General features: G+C 46.2%; 1 protein-coding gene across 2 annotated transcripts in view; it reads right to left on the bottom strand.

The window, feature by feature from the left end:
• The window catches only part of ADCY9 (adenylate cyclase 9), a 215,169-nt gene that overhangs the window by 35,906 nt on the left and 158,850 nt on the right, over nt 1-20,413 (bottom strand). For both annotated transcript variants that reach the window (XM_077141971.1, XM_077141972.1), the window contains one exon: nt 3,017-3,165. In XM_077141971.1, coding sequence (XP_076998086.1) covers nt 3,017-3,165 — 149 coding nt within the window. The remainder of the gene's footprint in view (nt 1-3,016; nt 3,166-20,413) is intronic.

Raw genomic sequence — 20,413 nt, 5'->3', positions numbered from 1 at the left:
GCTTCATTCCCGACAGCGAAGGAATTCTGAATAGTGGGCGAAGGTGCGTGCAGGGGCGCTGGCCACATAGGTGCACTGCCAACCAGGCCTCTCGGGCAGAGGAAGGCACACTGAGATGGAACCACCCCCCAATGCTGGTTCCCTGTCCCCGAGACGCCAGGCCAGTGAGTGATACCGACCTACGAAGTTGCCCTCTCTGTTCACAGGTGTAAAAGGGAAGCCATAGCACAGCCGAGGTCACTGTTGAGAGGTTGGGTCACCTCTGATTGGTCGCATCAAGTGCGCCCCTTTTCTCCAGCAACAGCTGAGAAGCTCCTCATACTGGGCTGGTGATGAAGGCACGATCCTCCAGAGAGCCCATCGATGGCTTCTGGTGGCAAATCCAAAATGGTACCTCTGGGTCTGCCCTCAAGCGGCCAAGGGCAATGTTCCATGTGGACCAAGTCTCTGCTCTGAGTTGTTGGGCACATAAGAGGTCTGTGCCCACCACCCCATCCCAGGGGGGAGGTCCTGGCCCTTCCCACCCCTGAGCTGCCTCCATGGCACTGGCACGTGGGCCCTTCTCACCTGCTGCCCCAACCTGGGTTCCCTTTGCGACCCCGCCCCACCCCCACCAGGGGCCTCTGTCATGGGTGCTGGGGCTTCCCTGAGGGGCCACAGCAAAAAACCAAAGCGTGGGTGAGGGCACAGGAAGGGGCGCCTGCCCCACTCAGGGCCAGAGCCCATGGAATGGCCTCTCGGCCGGTGTGGTAACTGACTGCCTTGCGACAGGTAAGGGAGGAACGTTCCAGCCCTGCACAGGGAGAGAAATGACAGACTGGCTGAGTCTGCTGAGGCAGTGAACAGCACCCCCACCCAACCCGGACAAGCCTCAGACCCGCATGTTTCCACCCAACTTCTGATTTTCTGGGAAGTCCTGGTCTCAGAGAGCCTACAAGCCACACCGCCAGCATATGCTCGAAATTATATTGCAAATCCAACCCGGCTGTCCCACTGAGAAGGGGCACAAAGATCTCTGTCTTCCTTTTGGAAAGCATGGTCAACAAACAGATTACATGATTTTCAAAAAACGTTCAGTGATTATGTGGGAAACATGTATGTGACAGCAGAATATGTAAATGGAGTTTTGTTCATCCAGATCAAAACAAGTATACGACTAGAACAAGAAATGTTTTTTGGGGGATGAGAGAAAACCTTCTGAGGGCCATTCAGCAGAATTAAAATTAAAATTCTGCTGTTGACATTGTGGGTGTGTAAAATGGTGAACTTGGCAACTCACACAGTAGTGGACACAAACAGATATGTGCAATCTAAAATGGTAGGCAGAGGCAACAAAACTTTCATTTTGATTTTTAGCTCTAAAACCTACTTTTCTACTTAAACACAGCCCAGTTGGAAGTCTGGAGGAAGTCATTCCTGCCAAAATCAAGAACCCCCATTTGGAAAGCCAAGCTTCTGTGTCCTTCCCCTATGCCCTGCTTCCCTGCCCTGTGTTTGGTGGATGAGCAGAGAGGCTGCTCTCTGTTGCCAAACCCCAGCCCCAGTAAAGAGGCTATCTTTGAAGGGGGCCGATTCTAAGGGTGCTATGGGCACATAAGCTGCTCTGTATGGGCCAGAAGGATGGAGAGATGGGGCTCTGGGACCAGGCGCCCAGTGCTTCTCAGCCAGGGCCAAGGTGGCCCACAGGGAGGATGTGGTGATGTCTGGAGGCATTTTTTTTCTTTCTTTTTCTTTCTTTTTTTTTTTTTTTGACATGGGCAGGCTATGGGAATCCAACCTGGGTCCCTGGCATGGCAGGCAAGAATTCTGCCACTGAGCCACCATTGTACCACCCTGTCTGTAGGCATTTTTGACTGTTACAACTTGGGAGGGAAGAGGAGTGCTGTTGGCTTCTAGTAGATGGGAGGCCAGGGTGCTGCTCAGCATCCCACAGGGTCCGGGACAGCTCCCACCATGGAGAATTATCCAGCCGAGAAGGCCCACGATGCCCAGGCTGGGGAGCCCTGCACGTGGTCCACAAGACATGCAATAGAAATACATGGGAACTGCCCATGGCCCCAGATGCAGCAGGTTTCATAACTGCAAGAAGCATGGGCATGTCAGACGCCGGGGGCTCTGGCGTGGTGAAGGCCGAGCCCCCTATCGTTATGCCCATTAGGCTTAAGTACCACCAGCGACTTGTATCCGCTGGTAAAGTGGGTAAATGGAGGACAGTGGGCTGAGGGCACTCAGTAACCAGTACATCATCCTATTTCTGGGCCCAAACAGCGAAGCAGAGCTGTCTTAACTGTCTAATTTTAAAAGATGGTAACAGTAAATATTTAAACCATGAAACTTAAAAAAAGGTACTGATGGAGGAAGTAAGTCAATGTGTAAACCACAGAACCACTCAGAAGCTAGGCTGTCCCATATGCCCAAGGATGTCAGATTAATTTTTTGGTAGATTATTATGATGTGATACCAGTCCAGAAACGGGCACTACTAGACAGACAGCTGCCAGAGGTCCTGGTTTCAATAATGAAATGCCAGAATGTGCTTGGCAGACCTGTGTGCTTTCAGTGTCCTAAAGGTTACCCACACCCACAAAACTTAAAATAATCATAAAACTCTGTATTCCCGAGACACAGGAATATTTAAGAAAGTGGTTTCTGAAATAAGACTAGCTATCTGAGCAAGGAACGGGAGACCTATTCTGCTAATTGTCTGTTAGCATTTGGGCATCCCCAGAGCTGCCAGTGGCCACAGGAAAAAAGGAAAGAAGAGCGTGAGCAAGAAATGTTTCCATGTGACAAGGAAAGAAAACCAGAATGGGCAGTGTGTCAGGAAAGCAAGGATATTAAAAAAGCAAAATGCTGCAAACTTGGTATTTGTTTTAAAATTGTAAAAAAAAAACTAAACTATCCAAACTTAAGGGGACACCTGGTCATCCACCCCAGACCCGAGGGCAGCTCATGGTTTTCCGTACTCCACTGTAGAATGAAGGTGAGATTGTGGGAGGCCAGAGCTGACCACTCACCTTGTGGTCATCTGGGTCACTGGCGCCTGCTGGCGATGCCGTCCCCTGGAACCTGTGGCCTGTTGGCGCCCGTGAGCCGTCCCCAGCATTAGCGCAGCTGCAGGGAGGCGCTGTGGCTCTCTGGCCTGAGATCAGGTACGTCTTCAAGCCTGCACATAGAAGTGACAGTTAGCTCGTGGGGAGGCACCCACACAGCGTGGCCCTGCCCTCTGGGGAGGGGAGAGGGAAAGCGGGCACGGAAGCACTGCCTGGCGGCCTCCACAATCTTTCCACTCGTGGCCTGGGAAGAGCGCATGCCCCCCCCCAACACAGCACACGTCCCCCCCACACACACACACAGCATGCCTCCCCGCGAGGTGGCCGCACGCTTTACCTTTGTGGTGAGATGAGTGTTAAAAAGTGCCCCACTGACAGAAATCCTAGAATGAGCTGGGACTCAGCATCAAGGGATTGAGAAAGCTGCCTCGACCAAAAGGGGGAAGAGTGAAATGAGACTAAATACAGTGTCAGTGGCTGAGAGATTTCAAACAGAGTCGAGAGGTTATCCTGGAGGTTTTTCTTACGCATTATTTAGATATCCCCTTTTTAGTTTAAGGTGTATTAGGCTAGAGGGAAGTGCCTGAAACTGCAGAGCTGTGTTCCAGTAGCCATGTTTCTTTAAGATGATTGTACACATAGCTTTTGCAATCTGACTGTGTGATTGTGAAAACCTTATATTTATGTTCCTTTTATCTACGATATGGACAGATGAGTAAAAAATATGAATTAAAAATAAATAATAGGGAAACAAATGTTAAAATAAATTGGGTAGAGGGAATTACTAGTGGTCAATGAGAGGCAGGGGTAAGGGGTATGGTATATATGAGTTTCTTCTTTTTATTTCTTTTTCTAGAGTGATGCAAATGTTCTAAGAAATGATCATGGTGATGAATATACAACTATGTGGCAATATCATGAGCCACTGATTGCACACCAAGTATGGAATATTCATATGTTAAGAATGTTCGTATTGTACGTTGTTGTTTGATTTTATCAATACAAATAATAAAAAAAAAGTGCCCCTCCCCTGATGCCTGGTCTCACAGCTGCTCCGCCAAGGCAGCAGATTCTCCGTGAACTTGGTAAATTTGGGGGGTTTATCTCAACCTATAAGCAGCAGACGCTGTCACGCACAGTGGCCAGGCCCACCGAATTGGGCATGCCTGGGACCTTGGGGTGATCTTGGGTGGTGCTGCTGCACCTGCTTTTGGGCCGGCAAGACCACTGGGAAAGGCGAGCCTGGAGCGTGCCCCAAAGGGGGCACGACAGCCTCCCCCAATTTTAGTTCATCAACTTCCTCTATTGAGCCCCAAACAGTCACCTAAGGGACAGTGGCTTCTGTCAAGCTGTAGTCGATGTGACTGATTCTCCCACAAAATCCCCCTTAACAAAAAAAAAAAAGTTGGCCAAGTGGACAATTACTGGACACTTCTATAATGCTTGAAAGGCGAAATAACCCAGGACATGCTGGGCCCCGTGAAGTAGCTATGACAGGGGACCCAGGTATCCAGAAAAACCATCTTGCTTAGAAACTAACAAGGAACAGCTTTTCCAGACAGAATTCAAGGAATTTTTGAAAAAGAAGCAAGCCTCATTTAAAGAAATTCACTGTTAGTCCTTGTTGGAATTCAGCCTAACTGTAAATGTATTCGAGGAAGTGGCAAAGTCATTCATTCAGTCAACATTCGCTTTAAGCCCAGTCTATGCTACGCAGTGGACATACGGCCAGAAACAAAGCAAGGTCTCTAGCTTGGGAAGTTGAGGCCCCAGCAGAAGGCCATAAATGAGGCTTTTAAGGAAGAGTCCACCACGGACAGTGTCCACACCACTCGCTGGCTCCAGTAGCATTTCCTACATTTGGAATATATTTTAAAAACCCTTTAAAATGAGTTAATTGAGTACCCTAGGGACTACTTAATCAATAATCCTTAATCATTTTCTAATCATGACATCTAATCTTTCTTTCTCTCCTCTCCTCATAAAAACATGATGTGGCATATGTTTTTAAGTCAACTGTTTCGAGAAATTGGCAGGGGTCCTCGAGACTCCTGGGGACACCCTGGAGTGTGGCCAAATCCCAGTTGGGAATTAAGAGACTTAAATATTTTCAGATGCCAACTGATCCCAAAGGAGACCTTTAAAAGCTCACTCTTAGGTCCTGAATTTCTGTGCATTTTTTTTTCCCAGAATCGGTTACAGTTTTTAGCAATTAAATGTATACACTTAATGTGGAAATTTGAACTGGAATGTAACAAAAGAGCAAAAGCTCCTCTAAATTAACTCTCCAGACTCTGGCACAGACAACTCTGAACTGACATTGTCATCTCACCTTGAGAATCAAAACACATGGCCTGTGTGGATTAAAGAGGGAAGAACCTCATTTCTGCACTGCTTGAGGGTCTCTGGGCCGCCAGCCTTATTGCGGTTTCATTGGGGCAGTGCCTGGGTCCACTGCCTGGGGGTTCCAGCCCTTGTGGCTCTGTCAGGCACAGGGTCAGGATGGGGGTAGGAGTAGGGGCTCCAGTGGGAAGCTGGTAAGCCCGTGCTGGGGTACAGGGCCCCCCCCCCCAGATAAGTGGATGAGGGGCTCCTCTACAGAGAGGTTTCCCATGGGGTCTCCAGCCGCCCCCACCACAGAATGGTGATCCCTGCAAGGTAGGAGTCTCAGTGCTCCCCTGGCCAACACGGCGCCGCCCCCGTCTCCCATCAGCTCAGCCAAACCCAGGCAGGCACCCTGGCCCAGGCAGCTGTTATGCCCCTGCCGTGGGCTCCATATCTGCAAGAGTGTCAAGACAGCCCAGCCTCTCAGTGTCAACAACTAAGCAAGAAGAGACTCAGTGAGGAGAGCCCATGGGGCCATGTCCCCAAGAGGCGACCCACACATTCCTGACCGATCTCCTGGAAGCTGATGACCACTCCGTAGGAGGAGGACCTTCACGGCAGCTGCTGCAGGGACACGGCAGAGGCCAGCTGAACACACCTTATGCCTGTTACTGCCATTTGCAGACATGGTTTCACAGCTGCCATTCATTCATCACGTGTTTCTTAAGCCCCTACTGTTTACACACCCTGTAACAGGTTCTGAGACCCTGAGGGAACATGGCCATCCCACCTGTGAGGAGCCCATCACCTGAACGGGTATCCAGGCCACCCCTTAGGTTGTGGGGTGAGGACGGGTGCACGGGCAGGGTGGGGGGGATACACTCACTGTTCAGTCTGAGAATGGAAAGATGAAGGGCAGTCAGCCCGGTGAGAGCAAGCAGGGCCAAGGGGCGGGGGTAGCAGGTATCAGGCAGCCATGTTACTAGAACATTCCATGAAAAGGCCCTAAGAAAAAGAGCCTTTGGCCCCTCACCCCACTCAAAATGGCAGATTGAGACGCTTCAGGGCCCATCCCCTACAGGAGCTTTGAACAACCAGCTGCAATGTCTTCCTCGAAGCTCCAGGGAATGGTTAAAGGATGCGGTAGTGGGGCTAGCAGTGAATCAGGACAGAGGCCACTTTAAAGCAGTGGGTTCTAGTGACACCCTGGCTGGCCCCCTTGCCTCCTAGGTTGGCATGGACCTGGCCCTGCCCTCTCAGTGCAGATACTGGTCCCATTCTGGAGGGTGTAGAGAAACCCTTGCAGGGCACACAGGCTGGCCCATGTTGTCTGGGGGCAGCCTAGGGGCTGACCTCCCAGAAGCTGCCTGCGTGCACAAGGTGGCCCACTGAGCTCCCCTCCAGAACACTGGAGGAGAACAGACAGGTGGCCACCTGGGCAGGGGGCTGCTGGCTGTAGGACAACTGTTTCCCAGGGGAGGACTTTTGGAAATGCAGGAACAGGGGAATTCGTAGGCCACCTGCACAGGCCTGAGAGGCCCATGCAGAAATGGCCAGGGAGGCCCCAATGCTTAGGCCTGGAGCGCTTCTCTAAACTCATCATACGGATAAGAGGGCACTCCCACAGGTCAAACTGCAAAGACTGGGAAAGGGGTTTTCCTTTTTCCTTTTTTTTTTTCTTTTTTAATTTTTATTTTTTGTGAGCTCCTGGCCTTCAAGGAAAACTGTCATAACACTAGCTGGATTTGCTTAAGGAACAAACGCCTGAGTCTAAACTTCACTGATAACACATTAAAATATCAACATGTCCATGTTGGAGCAAAAGTTTACAAAACATACTAAGAAACAGGAAGTGATGGCCCAGGCTAAGGAGAATAAGCTTTAGAAACCAGCCATGAGGAAGTGAGACCTGGAACACAGCAGACAAAGACTTCTTTTAAAATGGCCCTAAATATGCTCTAAGAGCTAAATGAAAGCATGGACAAAGAACTAAAGGAAATCAGGAAATGACAAATAAACACAAATTATCAATAGAGAGGTGAAATCTATGAAAAGGGACCAAACAGATTTGATGACCACAGTAACAGAAATTAAAGATTCCCTACAGGGTTTCAACAGCAGATTGAAGCTGTAAGGAGAAAGAATCAGTGAATTAAAGATAAGACAACTGAAATCATCGAGCCTGAGGAGCCGAAAGGAGAAAGAATGAAGAAAAGTGCACAGAGCTGAGAAACTTGTGGGACACCTCTGAGCGTGCTGATATATTTATCACTGGAGTCCCAGAAAAAAAAGATAGAGAGAAAGCGGCAGAGAGAATATTCAAAGAAATAATGACTGAAAAGTTCCTGAATTCAACAAAAGACATGAGTGCACAAATCCAAGACACCCAAAGAATTCCAAACAGGATTAACCTAAGTAGCTCCATGCCACGACATATTACCAAACCACCTAAAGCCAAGATGACAGGAGAATCCTGAAAACCACAAGAGGTGACATGCCCCGTCCAAGGGAGCTTCTACCAGATTAAGTGCTGAGTTCTCACTGAGGCAATGGAGGCGAGAAGGCAGTGAGGTGACATATTTAAAGTACCAAAAGCAAAAAAGTGACAGCCAAGAATTCTATATTCGGGAAAACTGTCAAAAATAAGAGAAAGATTAAGATGCTCCCAGATAAACAAAACCTGAGGGAGTATGGTCACCTCTAGACCAGCCCTAAAATGCTAAAGAGAGCTCTGCAGGTTGAAAGGAAAGGACACTAGACAACAAACAGAAGCTGCGTGGAATAAAGATATCCAGTGAGGGTAATGACAGAGTTAAATATAAATGGGTATGAACGTCCGAACTATCATGTTTTCAGCTGGTAACTCCACTTTGCACTTCCTACAGGATCTAACAGGCAAAATATAAGAGGTTAATGATAAATCAGTGGCTTTGGACTCATAACGAATGACCATTTAAAGGTGGGGATGGCAGGGCAGAGAAATAAAGATTGTGTATATTATTGAAATTAAGTTGCTATCAAAGCAACCAAGGTTGTTACAGATTTCAGATGTCAAATTTAAGCCCCATGGTAACTACTAAGAAAATATCACAGAATAGGCAAAGAGACAGAAATTAGGGTGCACAGGGTCAGGGGCGGGGTGGCAGGGGATGGGAAGCTAATTATCATAGGTGCAGGGTTTCTGTGGGGAAGACAGGAATGGTTCAGTGGTGAAAGCAGTGAGGGTGCTGCCACACTGGGTGGGCGACTAATCCCAGCGAATGGCGTGTTTAGGAGGGATCCAGGCAGGAAAGCGTTTGCTGTATATACATATACATGTGTGTGTGTGTGTGTGTGTATATATATATATATATATATACACACACACACACATATATATGCCCATAATTAAAATAAACAGAAACCTAAGAGACATGGCAATTAATTGTAGTACATGATCCTGGACAGGGTCTAGCAAGGGAGGAGAAAAGGCTCAAAAGGCATATATTGGGACACACGAAAAAATTAGAATATAGTCTGTAATCTTTCTATCAATGTTAAATTTCTTGAACTCCATTACTACACTGAAGGGAATTACATAAGCAAGTATCCTTATTCTCAGGAAATGTACACGGAAGCCTTAGGTGTTCAAGGAGAAGGACTTGTACACCCTCCCCTCAAGCATTTAGGAAATGGATTGATAAACAGAAAGACAGATGGACAGATACACAGATGGACAGGCAGACAGAATGGTACAGCAAATATGCTAAAATGTTAGACTTGGTGTTCTGAGTCCTTGGGGAGGTGGCAGTATGCTGGGGTTCTCTGTATGGGGCTTATGTTATTTTTCTAACTGCCCTGCAAATTTTTGGCTTGTTTGTTTTCAGGGGCGTCTTTGGTGGGCCTAGCCGAGGGATGGAAACAAGGTGGATGCGGCTGGAACAGAGTGTGTGACAGGTGATGTGGCCGCGCAGGGCATCCTGGAAACCTGGTCCAGAGCTGGGCCTGCAGCCTATGACCGGGTGGGAAAGGGAGAGAGCGGGAGCAGGGTACCCTGGGAGCTGCTGAAGGTGCTGCCCCTGGGAGTATGGAGGGAGCTAGGGGGTATAAAAGTGGGGTACCATGGTAGAATGGGACACCAGCTTCCCCGAGAATGTGGTGGGAGAAAGCATAGGTGATGCCTCATACTGGGCAGTGGAAGGTGACGTCAGGGCAAGGCCTGGGTCAGGCCCCAGGCCCCCCTTAGGCTCCTCACCCATGAGGGACGATGAGGGGACACAGTGGTCAGTACCAGTCAGGACTCTGTGACAGCGGCTAGTTTTATTGACAAGGTGTCTGAGCCATGAATCCCTGGGCATCTTTCTCTTGCCCAGTCTAAGCACAAAAGCATCTGGATCTGCTACATCAACAATTGTTCCAAATTTGTTTCCAACTGGAACTTTCTTTATGGAGCACTTAAGGACCTACTTTTATCTGTAGTGGTTACAGAGCCCAGCTGGTGTCATAAGGCCAGACACACACACATGTCCATGGTGAGCAAAATCAGGGCCTAAGTTAATCATCTTTTTATGTGAAGAATAAAATAAAGTTAGGAAAAAAGTCCCTCCCACTCTTCCCGCTTAGCGGCTCTCCCACCACCACCATGCCCTCTTCCGCCTTCACCGGCTCCTCCGCCACCGTCCTCGACAGCCTTGCCACCCTCACCTTTCCTCCTCCAGAACAGCTACTAGGGGAGTAGAAACGATACAGAACAGCTCCCAGAGCCACGACAGAGATCAAAAAGACAGCGTACCCCATCCTGGAACGGCTGACTGTCTGGGAGAACCAGCTCCGGTGAGATCGCCGAGGGGCGCGGGCTTTCCCGGGCGGGGCAGGAAGCGGCCGGAGTCCCTCCCTTCCTCCTTCCCGGTCCAGCTGGCAGAATTGGGCAGGCGGCCCTCAAGCCGCGGCGGCTGGCACCCCCACCACGCGAGGCCCCCCGGACCAACTGAGAGAACTGGATCGGAAATCCCCAGACCGAGGAGAACGGTGACCGGGGGGGTCCCTTCCAAACACGTGACTCCTCGGTCCGGCTGGGAACGGTGCACTCTCCCGGGCTGCGGTGGCTGGCGCCCTCCCGCCACGCTTGGCGCCCCAGGCCGACTAGGAAATTCGGACGGGCGCTCTCCTGGGCTGAGGCGGCCGGCGACTCTCCCCACGTTCGGACCCCCGGGCCGGCTGTCACTCTTCCAAGCCACTTCGGCTGGCGAACCTCCCCCACTGCGAGAGTTCTCCAAAGTTAAAGGACCCACAGCACCTTTTACTGGTGAGACCCGTAGACAAACGTGTGCCACGAGCGCCACCTACTGGGCAGGATAAGAAAAACAGAGCCCAGAGATTTCACAGAAAAATCTTTCAACCTGTTGGGTCCAACACCCAGGGAAATCTGACTAAATGCACAGAAGCCAGCAGAAGATAACGGATCACGCTCAGAAAACTGAAAATATGGCCCAGTCAAAGGAACAAACCAACAGTTCAAATGAGATACAGGAGCTGAGACAACTAATGCTGAATATACGAACAGAAATGGAAAACCTCTTCAAAAACCAAATCGATAAATTGAGGGAGGACATGAAGAAGACATGGGCAGAACAAAAAGAAGAAATAGAAAAACTGAAAAAACAAATCACAGAGTTTATGGAAGTGAAGGATAAAGTAGAAAAGATGGAAAAAACAATGGATACCTACAATGATAGATTTAAAGAGACAGAAGACAGAATTAGTGATTTGCAGGATGGAACATCTGAATTCCAAAAAGAAACAGAAACTATCCGGAAAAGAATGGAAAAATTTGAACAGGGGATCAGGGAACTCAAGGACAATATGAACCGCACAAATATACGTGTTGTGGGGGTCCCAGAAGGAGAAGAGAAGGGAAAAGGAGGAGAAAAACTAATGGAAGAAATTATCACTGAAAATTTCCCAACTCTTATGAAAGACCTAAAATTACAGATCCAAGAAGTGCAGCGCACCCCAAAGAGAATAGACCCAAATAGGCGTTCTCCAAGACACTTACTAGTTAGAATGTCAGAGGTCAAAGAGAAAGAGAGGATCTTGAAAACAGCAAGAGAAAAACAATCCGTCACATACAAGGGAAACCCAATAAGACTATGTGTAGATTTCTCAGCAGAAACCATGTAAGCTAGAAGACAGTGGGATGATATATTTAAATTACTAAAAGAGAAAAACTGCCAACCAAGACTTCTATATCCAGCAAAATTGTCCTTCAAAAATGAGGGGGAAATTAAAACATTCTCAGACAAAAAGTCACTGAGAGAATTTGTGACCAAGAGACCAGCTCTGCAAGAAGTACTAAAGGGAGCACTAGAGTCAGATACGAAAAGACAGAAGAGAGAGGTATGGAGAAGAGTGTAGAAAGAAGGAAAGTCAGATATGATATATATAATACAAAAGGCAAAATGGTAGAGGAAAATATTATCCAAACAGTAATAACACTAAATGTTAATGGACTGAATTCCCCAATCAAAAGACAAAGACTGGCAGAACGGATTAAAAAAACAGGATCCTTCTATATGCTGTCTACAGGAAACACATCTTAGACCCAAAGATAAACATAGGTTGAAAGTGAAAGGTTGGGAAAAGATATTTCATGCAAATAACAACCAGAAAAGAGCAGGAGTAGCTATACTAATATCCAACAAATTAGACTTCAAATGTAAAACAGTTAAAAGAGACAAAGAAGGACACTATATACTAATAAAAGGAACAATTAAACAAGAAGACATAACAATCATAAATATTTATACCCCGAACCGGAATGCCCCAAAATACGTGAGGAATACACTGCAAACACTGAAAAGGGAAATAGACACATATACCATAATAGTTGGAGACTTCAATTCACCACTCTCATCAATGGACAGAACATCTAGACAGAGGATCAATAAAGAAATAGAGAATCTGAATATTACTATAAATGAGCTAGACTTAACAGACATTTATAGGACATTATTTCCCACAACAGCAGGATACACCTTTTTCTCAAGGGCTCATGGATCATTCTCAAAGATAGACCATATGCTGGGTCACAAAGCAAGTCTTAACAAATTTAAAAAGACTGAAATCATACACAACACTTTTTTGGATCATAAAGGAATGAAGTTGGAAATCAATAATAGGCGGAGTGCCAGAAAATTCACAAATACGTGGAGGCTCAACAACACACTCTTAAACAACGAGTGGGTCAAAGAAGAAATTGCAAGAGAAATTAGTAAATACCTCGAGGCGAATGAAAATGAAAACACAACACATCAAAACTTATGGGACGCAGCAAAGGCAGTGCTAAGAGGGAAATTTATTGCCCTAAATGCCTATATCAGAAAAGAAGAAAAGGCAAAAATGCAGGAATTAACTGTCCACTTGGAAGAACTGGAGAAAGAACAGCAAACTAATCCCAAAGCAAGCAAAAGGAAAGAAATAACAAAGATTAGAGCACAAATAAATGAAATTGAAAACAATAGAGAAAATCAATAAGGCCAGAAGTTGGTTCTATGAGAAAATCAATAAGATTGATGGGCCCTTAGCAAGATTGACAAAAGAAGAAGAGAGAGGATGCAAATAAATAAGATCAGAAATGGAAGAGGAGACATAACCACTGACCTCACAGAAATAAAGGCTAAACAAACTGTGGTATATACATACGATGGAATATTATGCAGCTTTAAGAGAGAATAAACTTATGAAGCATGTAATAACATGGATGGACCTAGAGAACATTATGCTGAGTGAGTCTAGCCAAAAACTAAAGGACAAATACTGTATGGTCCCACTGATGTGAATGGACATTTGAGAATAAACTTGGAATATGTCATTGGTAACAGAGTCCAGCAGGAGTTAGAAACAGGGTAAGATAATGGGTAATTGGAGCTGAAGGGATACAGACTGTGCAACAGGACTAGATACAAAAACTCAAAAATGGACAGCACAATAATACCGAATTGTAAAGTAATCATATTAAAACACTGAATGAAGCTGCATCTGAGCTATAGGTTTTTGTTTTTTTTACTATTATTATTACTTTTATTTCTTTTCTCTATATTAACATTCTATATCTTTTTCTGTTGTGTTGCTAGTTCTTCTAAACCAATGCAAATGTACTAAGAAACGATGATCATGCATCTATGTGATAATGTTAAGAATTACTGATTGCATATGTAGAATGGTATGATTTCTAAATGTTGTGTTAATTTCTTTTTTTCTGTTAATTAATAAAAAAAAAATTTACTGTCAAAAAAATAAATAAATAAATAAAGTTAGTTTGGAGAGTTAAATTAAAAATGAGACCTTTTGCCGAAACTGGAAGATAAGCCTGTTAAAGAAAGGCCAGTCTTCCAGACAGGTAGCCCCAGCTCTGAGAGATGTCCCAGGGATGGGTAACTGGGCTTGAGCCTCGTCAACCCTTACGTCAAGTGGGTTTGTAAGAGGTGAGATTTCATGAAGAGGCATGTACACAGGTACTGGGTCTGTGTCCACAGGATGAGATCCCTTGGAGCAGAAAGTGACAGGAAGACAGCTAAGTGATTTATTTTTGTTAAGTGTAGTGTAAACAGGAAAAGTAATAAAAATAATTAATCCATACAAAATAATAAAATCAATATCCTATCCATTAACAGATACAATGTCTTCTATTACGTCCTGATAACTGATTCTAAACATGACCAGCACTTGGGCTTTTTACTGTCTTCACTTTAGAAGGAAAAGGCCGTTTCCTACTGGACTGTCTTCTGATGGAGGAATTCGTCTAAGGGTGAGTGTGTTGGGATGGCATAGTTGACCTTCTTAAAGACATTGTCAGTTCTCTGAAGACAAAAGCTGGGCTTGCCCACAGCTGCTGCTTCGTTTTGGTGAAATGACCATGATTTAGGTGAGTGCCAGTTCCCACCGGGGAAGGAAAGCCTCCTCTGGCCACTTTAATCACATCTCTTTCGCACGGCTCTTGCACTGGAGGAACATGACCCGCCACCCAGGATCGGGGACCCAAACACCCACTCGACAGAAAGAGGAGGGCGATCAGGAAAACAAAGCATGCTTCAGGACACGACCACGGGAGTCAGCAGAATAACCTAACAAGTGGTTAGGAGCCTACGTCACCCACTTTTTAAAAATATAAACATAAGAAGGAATTGGTTTGGCCTAGTCCACGAACATTCTAAAAAAATTCATCTTCACTTTGTTTGTATTTTCCCTCATAACTAGGTCTGAAATGGCCAAGTGGCATGAGAAGAATTTCCATTAAAATGTAGTTAACCAATAACAGCAAAAAAAAAAAAAAAAGATTAAAAGCACTTCTTGCAAATAAATCTACCAAATAATCAGGGCCCATAAAATTATTGCTGTGATTGTATTTCACAATTATCTACTACTTCTGCTTAAGAAGACCAAAAAGTTTGGGTTGCAAAAAAGCAATTTTCACCTTGTTCATCATTAAAGCACATTCTGATGGGTCTAAGCCCTTTCTACTCTCCTGTAGAACAGTTAAACAGGGCAGTTTTGCTCTACTTGTCCTCAGTACTTGAGAATACATCACAAGCTCCTACAGCAAATGGATGATGGTGAATCTTAATTTCTCTTAAACAAATGAAGTCTCTGCTGTAAGCCAGTGACTGCAGATTTTGGGTGGTCTGTATAATGTGTGGATGTATGGTGGGGTAGACCCTCACCGCGAACCTGCGGCTGCCAGCCACCTGAGCATGCCTGAGGACACCGCTATTAAGTGTGATCTCATCTGTGAACAAGACCTTCAAAGAGCCCATCCTGGGTGAGACCACATTGAGCCAGGGTGGGCCTCAGTCCCCACAGAGATGGGGACTGAGGGATTCAGGCTCGGTCAGCAGGAGGAAGCCACACGAAGAAGCCAGGAGAGCTGATGGTAGGAAGGAGAGTGACATGAGGCAGCGGTGCGAGCCAAGGGAGCCCAGGCATGGCCGTGTTGACACCCTGAGCTTGCACCTGCGGCCTTTGGACCTGTGAGATAAGCCTGGTTCCCAAACCACCCCATGGGTGATGTTTGTCACAGCAGCCCCAGGATGCCGAGACAGGTTGGCACCATGTTTGGTCAACTTGACCTGGGTGAAACTATGACCTAACGAAACAAGTTTTTAGGACACACATAGGCACAAGCATTTGGTGCTTTCTGCAACAGCTTCCCTACATCAGCCAGGCTGTCGCAGCCTAATGTGTGGGACGAGTGCCCAGCAGTGAGTCGTGCTCCTGGGAACTGGCCAGTTCTTGACTCTCCAGTTCGATATTAATAAGTGCCATTTTGCAAGTACTATGTGGTTGAATACGGACACTGGGTGAGTCCAGCAAGGACATCCCAGTTGGGCCAGAGACCGCCCTCCATCCCTGGAAACAGATCGAGCTCTAGTTGAGCACTACGTGCCTTCAACAGCCACAGACACAAGTCTGCAGCATCCCCATGAACAGCCTGCCAGGTGCTACCTAATTCATTCAATAGCTCACTCACCCATTCACTTACCCAATAAATTAAATATTCATTGAACACTTACTGAGGGCTTGAGGCTGGGCTAAGGGTTAAAGAAAAGGACAGACGAAAGTATTCTAGTTTTAGAACTTGAGTGCAGATGAAAACTTTCATTTAACCTTTTGACTTCAGTTCCCTCAACTATAAAATGGAAATAATAATATAATAATAATAATAACACCATTTCATAGGACTGTTGTGGCAAATAAATGAGAAAATGCTTTTTTCTACATACATATAAAATGCTCAGGACAAGATCAGGCACCGAGAAAGGATTCAGAGGTTTAGAATGAGGCTATTCTTCTTACCATCAAGTCCCACCACAAGGTGTGAGCATGAATTAAATGCCTCCATCCCCAGTGGGCAGAAAGGACCGAGAGAAAAGCTTTGAAAACTGAGCGTCCTAATGAGCTGATCAGCCAGGGAAGAGACAAAGGAAAGAAGTCTGGAATAGAAAAAGAGTAACTGCAAAGAAAACAGAAAGTAAGCAGTTGAAAGTAAAAGTCAGTATTTGAGGGACATACAAAAAGGAGAGATGGTGCCTTTTCTGCAGGTTCAATTCTTTGTGTATACCTGCAGAAAAGCACCATCTCTGAGGAGGGGCTTGAAATAATGCTTAAAAAAATAATTATGAGAGTTGAAGGATAATAAGTGACAATTCAACCTACAAGAAGAGAAAATTACATGAGTGTAGGTTAGTGTCCTGATGGGACAGTCAAAAGTGATAAAAGGTCTCTTCAGGGGGAACTTTAGAAAACAAAAGCGAACTGACAGTCTAAGATAACCATCCTGGGAGGATCCATAATAAAATAACCAGAAGAGGGAATGAAACAAGAGAGCTAGAGTGAAAGGCATCAGGAATTGAAATACAATAACGAGTGATCAATGGCTTTTCACCAAATGCTTGTACAGAATGCCATTAGCACAAGTCATACCTGAAGCTGGTACAAGATATGTCAGAGCCCCAAGTCTTTTCCCTAGAGAACTTAGTCTCCATGAAAGCTTTTAAGAAGTGCAGAACATAGATGACGGAAACAAATTCTAGAGAGGAAAAAAATGAAAGAATAAATTTAAAATCTGAGAACTGGAGACAGCTAAATAATTGAAAAATAGAACAAAAAGGTAGTATGTTGAAAAGAGAAATAAAGCTTCATGATGCTGAGTGAAGAAGCCATGTATTATACGATTCTGTCTGTCTGAAATGTCCAGAATAGGCAAATCTATACAAGCAGAAAGGTAATTAACAGCTACCCAGGGCTGGGGGAGAGCGGGGGCGGGGGGTGTGACTGCCAATGGGTTGGGGATTTCTTTTTTTGAACGATGAAAAAGTTCTAACATCAGATTTTCATGACTGTGGCACAACTCTGTGAATATACTGAATTCTGAATCTGATTTAAAGGGGAAATGTTAGATTGTATATATGGTAACAATAAAAATTAAAAATTAAATCCATGGAACTATACTACACAAGCAGTAATTCTGTGCTAAACCATGGGTGGTGTATGGGAAGCCTGTATTTTATTGCATGAGTGTTTTGTAAACCCACAACTTTTCTGAAAATGAAAAAGAAAAAAAGCCGCTGAACTGAACACTTTAAATGGGTGGATTGCATGGAATGTGAACTACAGCTCAATAAAGCTCTTTTTTAAAAGAAATAAAGCTACGTGAATTTTGACAAGATGCAATAGTTCAAAGATTTAGAGAAAAATTGTAAGAAAGAGACTATCCTTGGGAATTCAAGGTGAAGGAGAGGGCAGTGGCAGGTATGACACAAACATTAGAAATAAAGGCTTAGAAACAGATAACGTAGCAGAGCTAAAATGCAAAAGAAAAATGTACACCTAAGAAATAAGGCTTGGGAAATGAAAAATTCTGAACACAGCAAGAGTTCAGAAGTCTGGGAGATTTTAAACAACGACAAAAAAAGTTTGCCCTTCACAAGATAGCTTCAAGAATGATCAGATTTGCAACTCTCACTAGTGTAGTCCAGTTGGAGAAAGCTGGGCTGACACCGAGTCTGCTTGTTAGATTGTCAAACACAAGATGCTCCCCTCCTTACCCCTAATGACTGCTCACTGCCCTGGAGCCAGCCTGACCAGATCAGTATGCCTGGTGCCCAGCGATGACCAAGCCAAAGGGTCAGACTCTGCTGGACAGCGATAGCCACCATGTTTCTGGCTGCCTTCCACCTGCTGATGTATTCCTTTGCAAAAGCATCTTAGGCTGGGAGGTACAGGTGACTCCTGTGGCAACACAGGCAAGGATGCCTCCTCTCCAGTCAACTTCACGTTGTGCAAAGAACAAGAAACAAACCCTAAAATGCTTGACACTGGAGCCTCCACCACCTGCCACTTAGTGGAAATGTTTCTCCAGGACTCTGGCTTTCTCCCAAATCACATCCCCACAGTCACAAGTTTGCTGTGAATTTCCTTACTTTCCTAGTCGACCCATTTTCTTCTTGCATTAAGGTTTCCTCTCTGTGATGAGTGCTTTGCCAATTGGCTGGAGCACTTCCTGAAACAGCTTCCCAGGCTGCATTTTCTTGCTTTCCCCCAACTTGTCCAAGCCTTACAAGCTGGTTTCTGATTACAGAAAGAAGACTCAAAGCCATGTTGGTGTGGGGTGTTTCTGATCACCCCAAGGTATGGTTGCGGATTGGATGAGAAGTCGAAAGCGGGCTTGGAGCCACCTTTCCCACACTCATCTCGCCCGGCATGGGATGGTAATTTGTACCTTAGGAAAATCACAGTTATCTCATAGACTCCCACACCACCAAAACTGAAAGGAAAACCAAGACAGCATGTGCTCGTCTGTGAGAGGAGAGGACAAAGGGTCCCGGGCCGTGGCAACATGGGAAAGGGCGGTTTGTACAGAAAAGTGAGCTGTTGGGGGCGGAGGGGCCCTCAGAGTGCCCCATCCTTTCATGGAAAGATGGACTCGGCTTTTTACACACTTTATACTCTTGTTTTTACACACTGCAGTTTTCACACCTCCATTCCTACAAAGGGTCTATAAGGAAATATCCAAGCTCTCTGATCTTTCACGCCCACTAAAAGCATCATTTTTACTAATGCAGACTACCAAGCAAGTGGCCACTTCTCGGGGTCGGCTCCACCTCTGTGGGGCTGGAAAGTTTAAGTAGACATGCGGTCACCATGCCCACGGGCTCTATCTGGAGCAGACCCATCCAAGCCATCAAGGTGGCCTTTAGGGAAAGGTTTTGCTCTTGCCCCAGGCAGACATGTGAAGAAGGTAATTTCAGCGTGGGTCATCTCTGCCCACGTCCGCTTTCCCGCCTGCCCACTGCGGGGTTCCACAGCCTCCAGGTCTTCCCTACCCCTTGCCACCGACCATGTGAACGTCATCCGGCAATGCATGGTGGCAGCACCGCAGGGGACAGTGACATCACCCCACCAGGGGCGCGGCCAGCTCTAACAGGTACGGTAAGTAGACGCCCAGGTGCCCCTGCTTGCTGCTTTCCTGCTCCCTGGGGGACAAGGAGATCCTCCAGGTCGCATGCTGCACCTTTCCTGACACAGATGCAGGTGACAACAGCCAGAACCCTGAATCATATTCCAAAACTTCCTAAATCACAGTGACCAGAGTGTCTGAAAGGCATCATACAGCAGGGCGGGTACCGGCTCCAGCTCCAACCTCTGTCACATTCTTCCCCAGGACCCTAGACAACACTTTTCAGAAACAAGATGTGAGCCACTGGCTCTCAACTCTGCCAGACCTGATGGCTCCTCTTTATTACATTCACTACACTTTTATCACACATCTAATTAGGACTAATGTCTTTGCCATCCTGAAATGAAGTTAAATTCACAGATAACATAACCCTCAATCATCAAAAACACCTCCAAATTCTCCCCCACCCCCACCCTGGATGAACAGCCTTTTGTACAGCCACCTGTGGAGGGGTGTGGGGTGGGGTGTGGGGTGTGTGTGCGTGGCAAAGGTGGGTGGCCCCAGAGCCTACATGCACATGTGCACGTGTCTGGATGTGCATATATTTAGGATGCATATGTATTTATAATGTATTTGAGTATTGTATGTATGTATCTATACATTGACAGCAATTTATCTTACATATTTTTTCAACAGACCTTGCAATTCTGCCATGGGGCAGGAATGGGATGAATCCTATTACATGTCCTAATACACCTCACCCTTGTGAGGGCTCCAAGTCCGGCACTCACACACATGTGGGATGGACTCACAGCCCCTTACAGTGCCCCCTCTGCACACAGTAATCAGCGGAGGGGAGAAGAAAAGTCCTAAAGGCAACTGTAATGTATCAGAAGGCTCCATTATTAGATGCACTTTCCTAACCTTCTGAGGAACGAGAAGTTATCTGCTCTGTTTGACGGTTCAGCAGAGTCTCTGAGCAGCCGCCACAGGCCGGCCCAGGAAGCAGTGGTGAAGCTCTGGGCGGGAGGCACATCGACCTAATCCCACAGAGGCAGCGGTCAGGGGACTCTGGAGACAGGGGTCCAGGCCACAGGCGGTGA

This window comes from Tamandua tetradactyla, chromosome 23, assembly GCF_023851605.1.
Source record: "Tamandua tetradactyla isolate mTamTet1 chromosome 23, mTamTet1.pri, whole genome shotgun sequence".
Classification (NCBI taxonomy): Eukaryota; Metazoa; Chordata; class Mammalia; order Pilosa; family Myrmecophagidae; genus Tamandua; species Tamandua tetradactyla.
The sequence above is the reverse complement of the archived record's forward strand: the minus strand, read 5'-3'. Positions and strand labels throughout refer to the sequence as shown.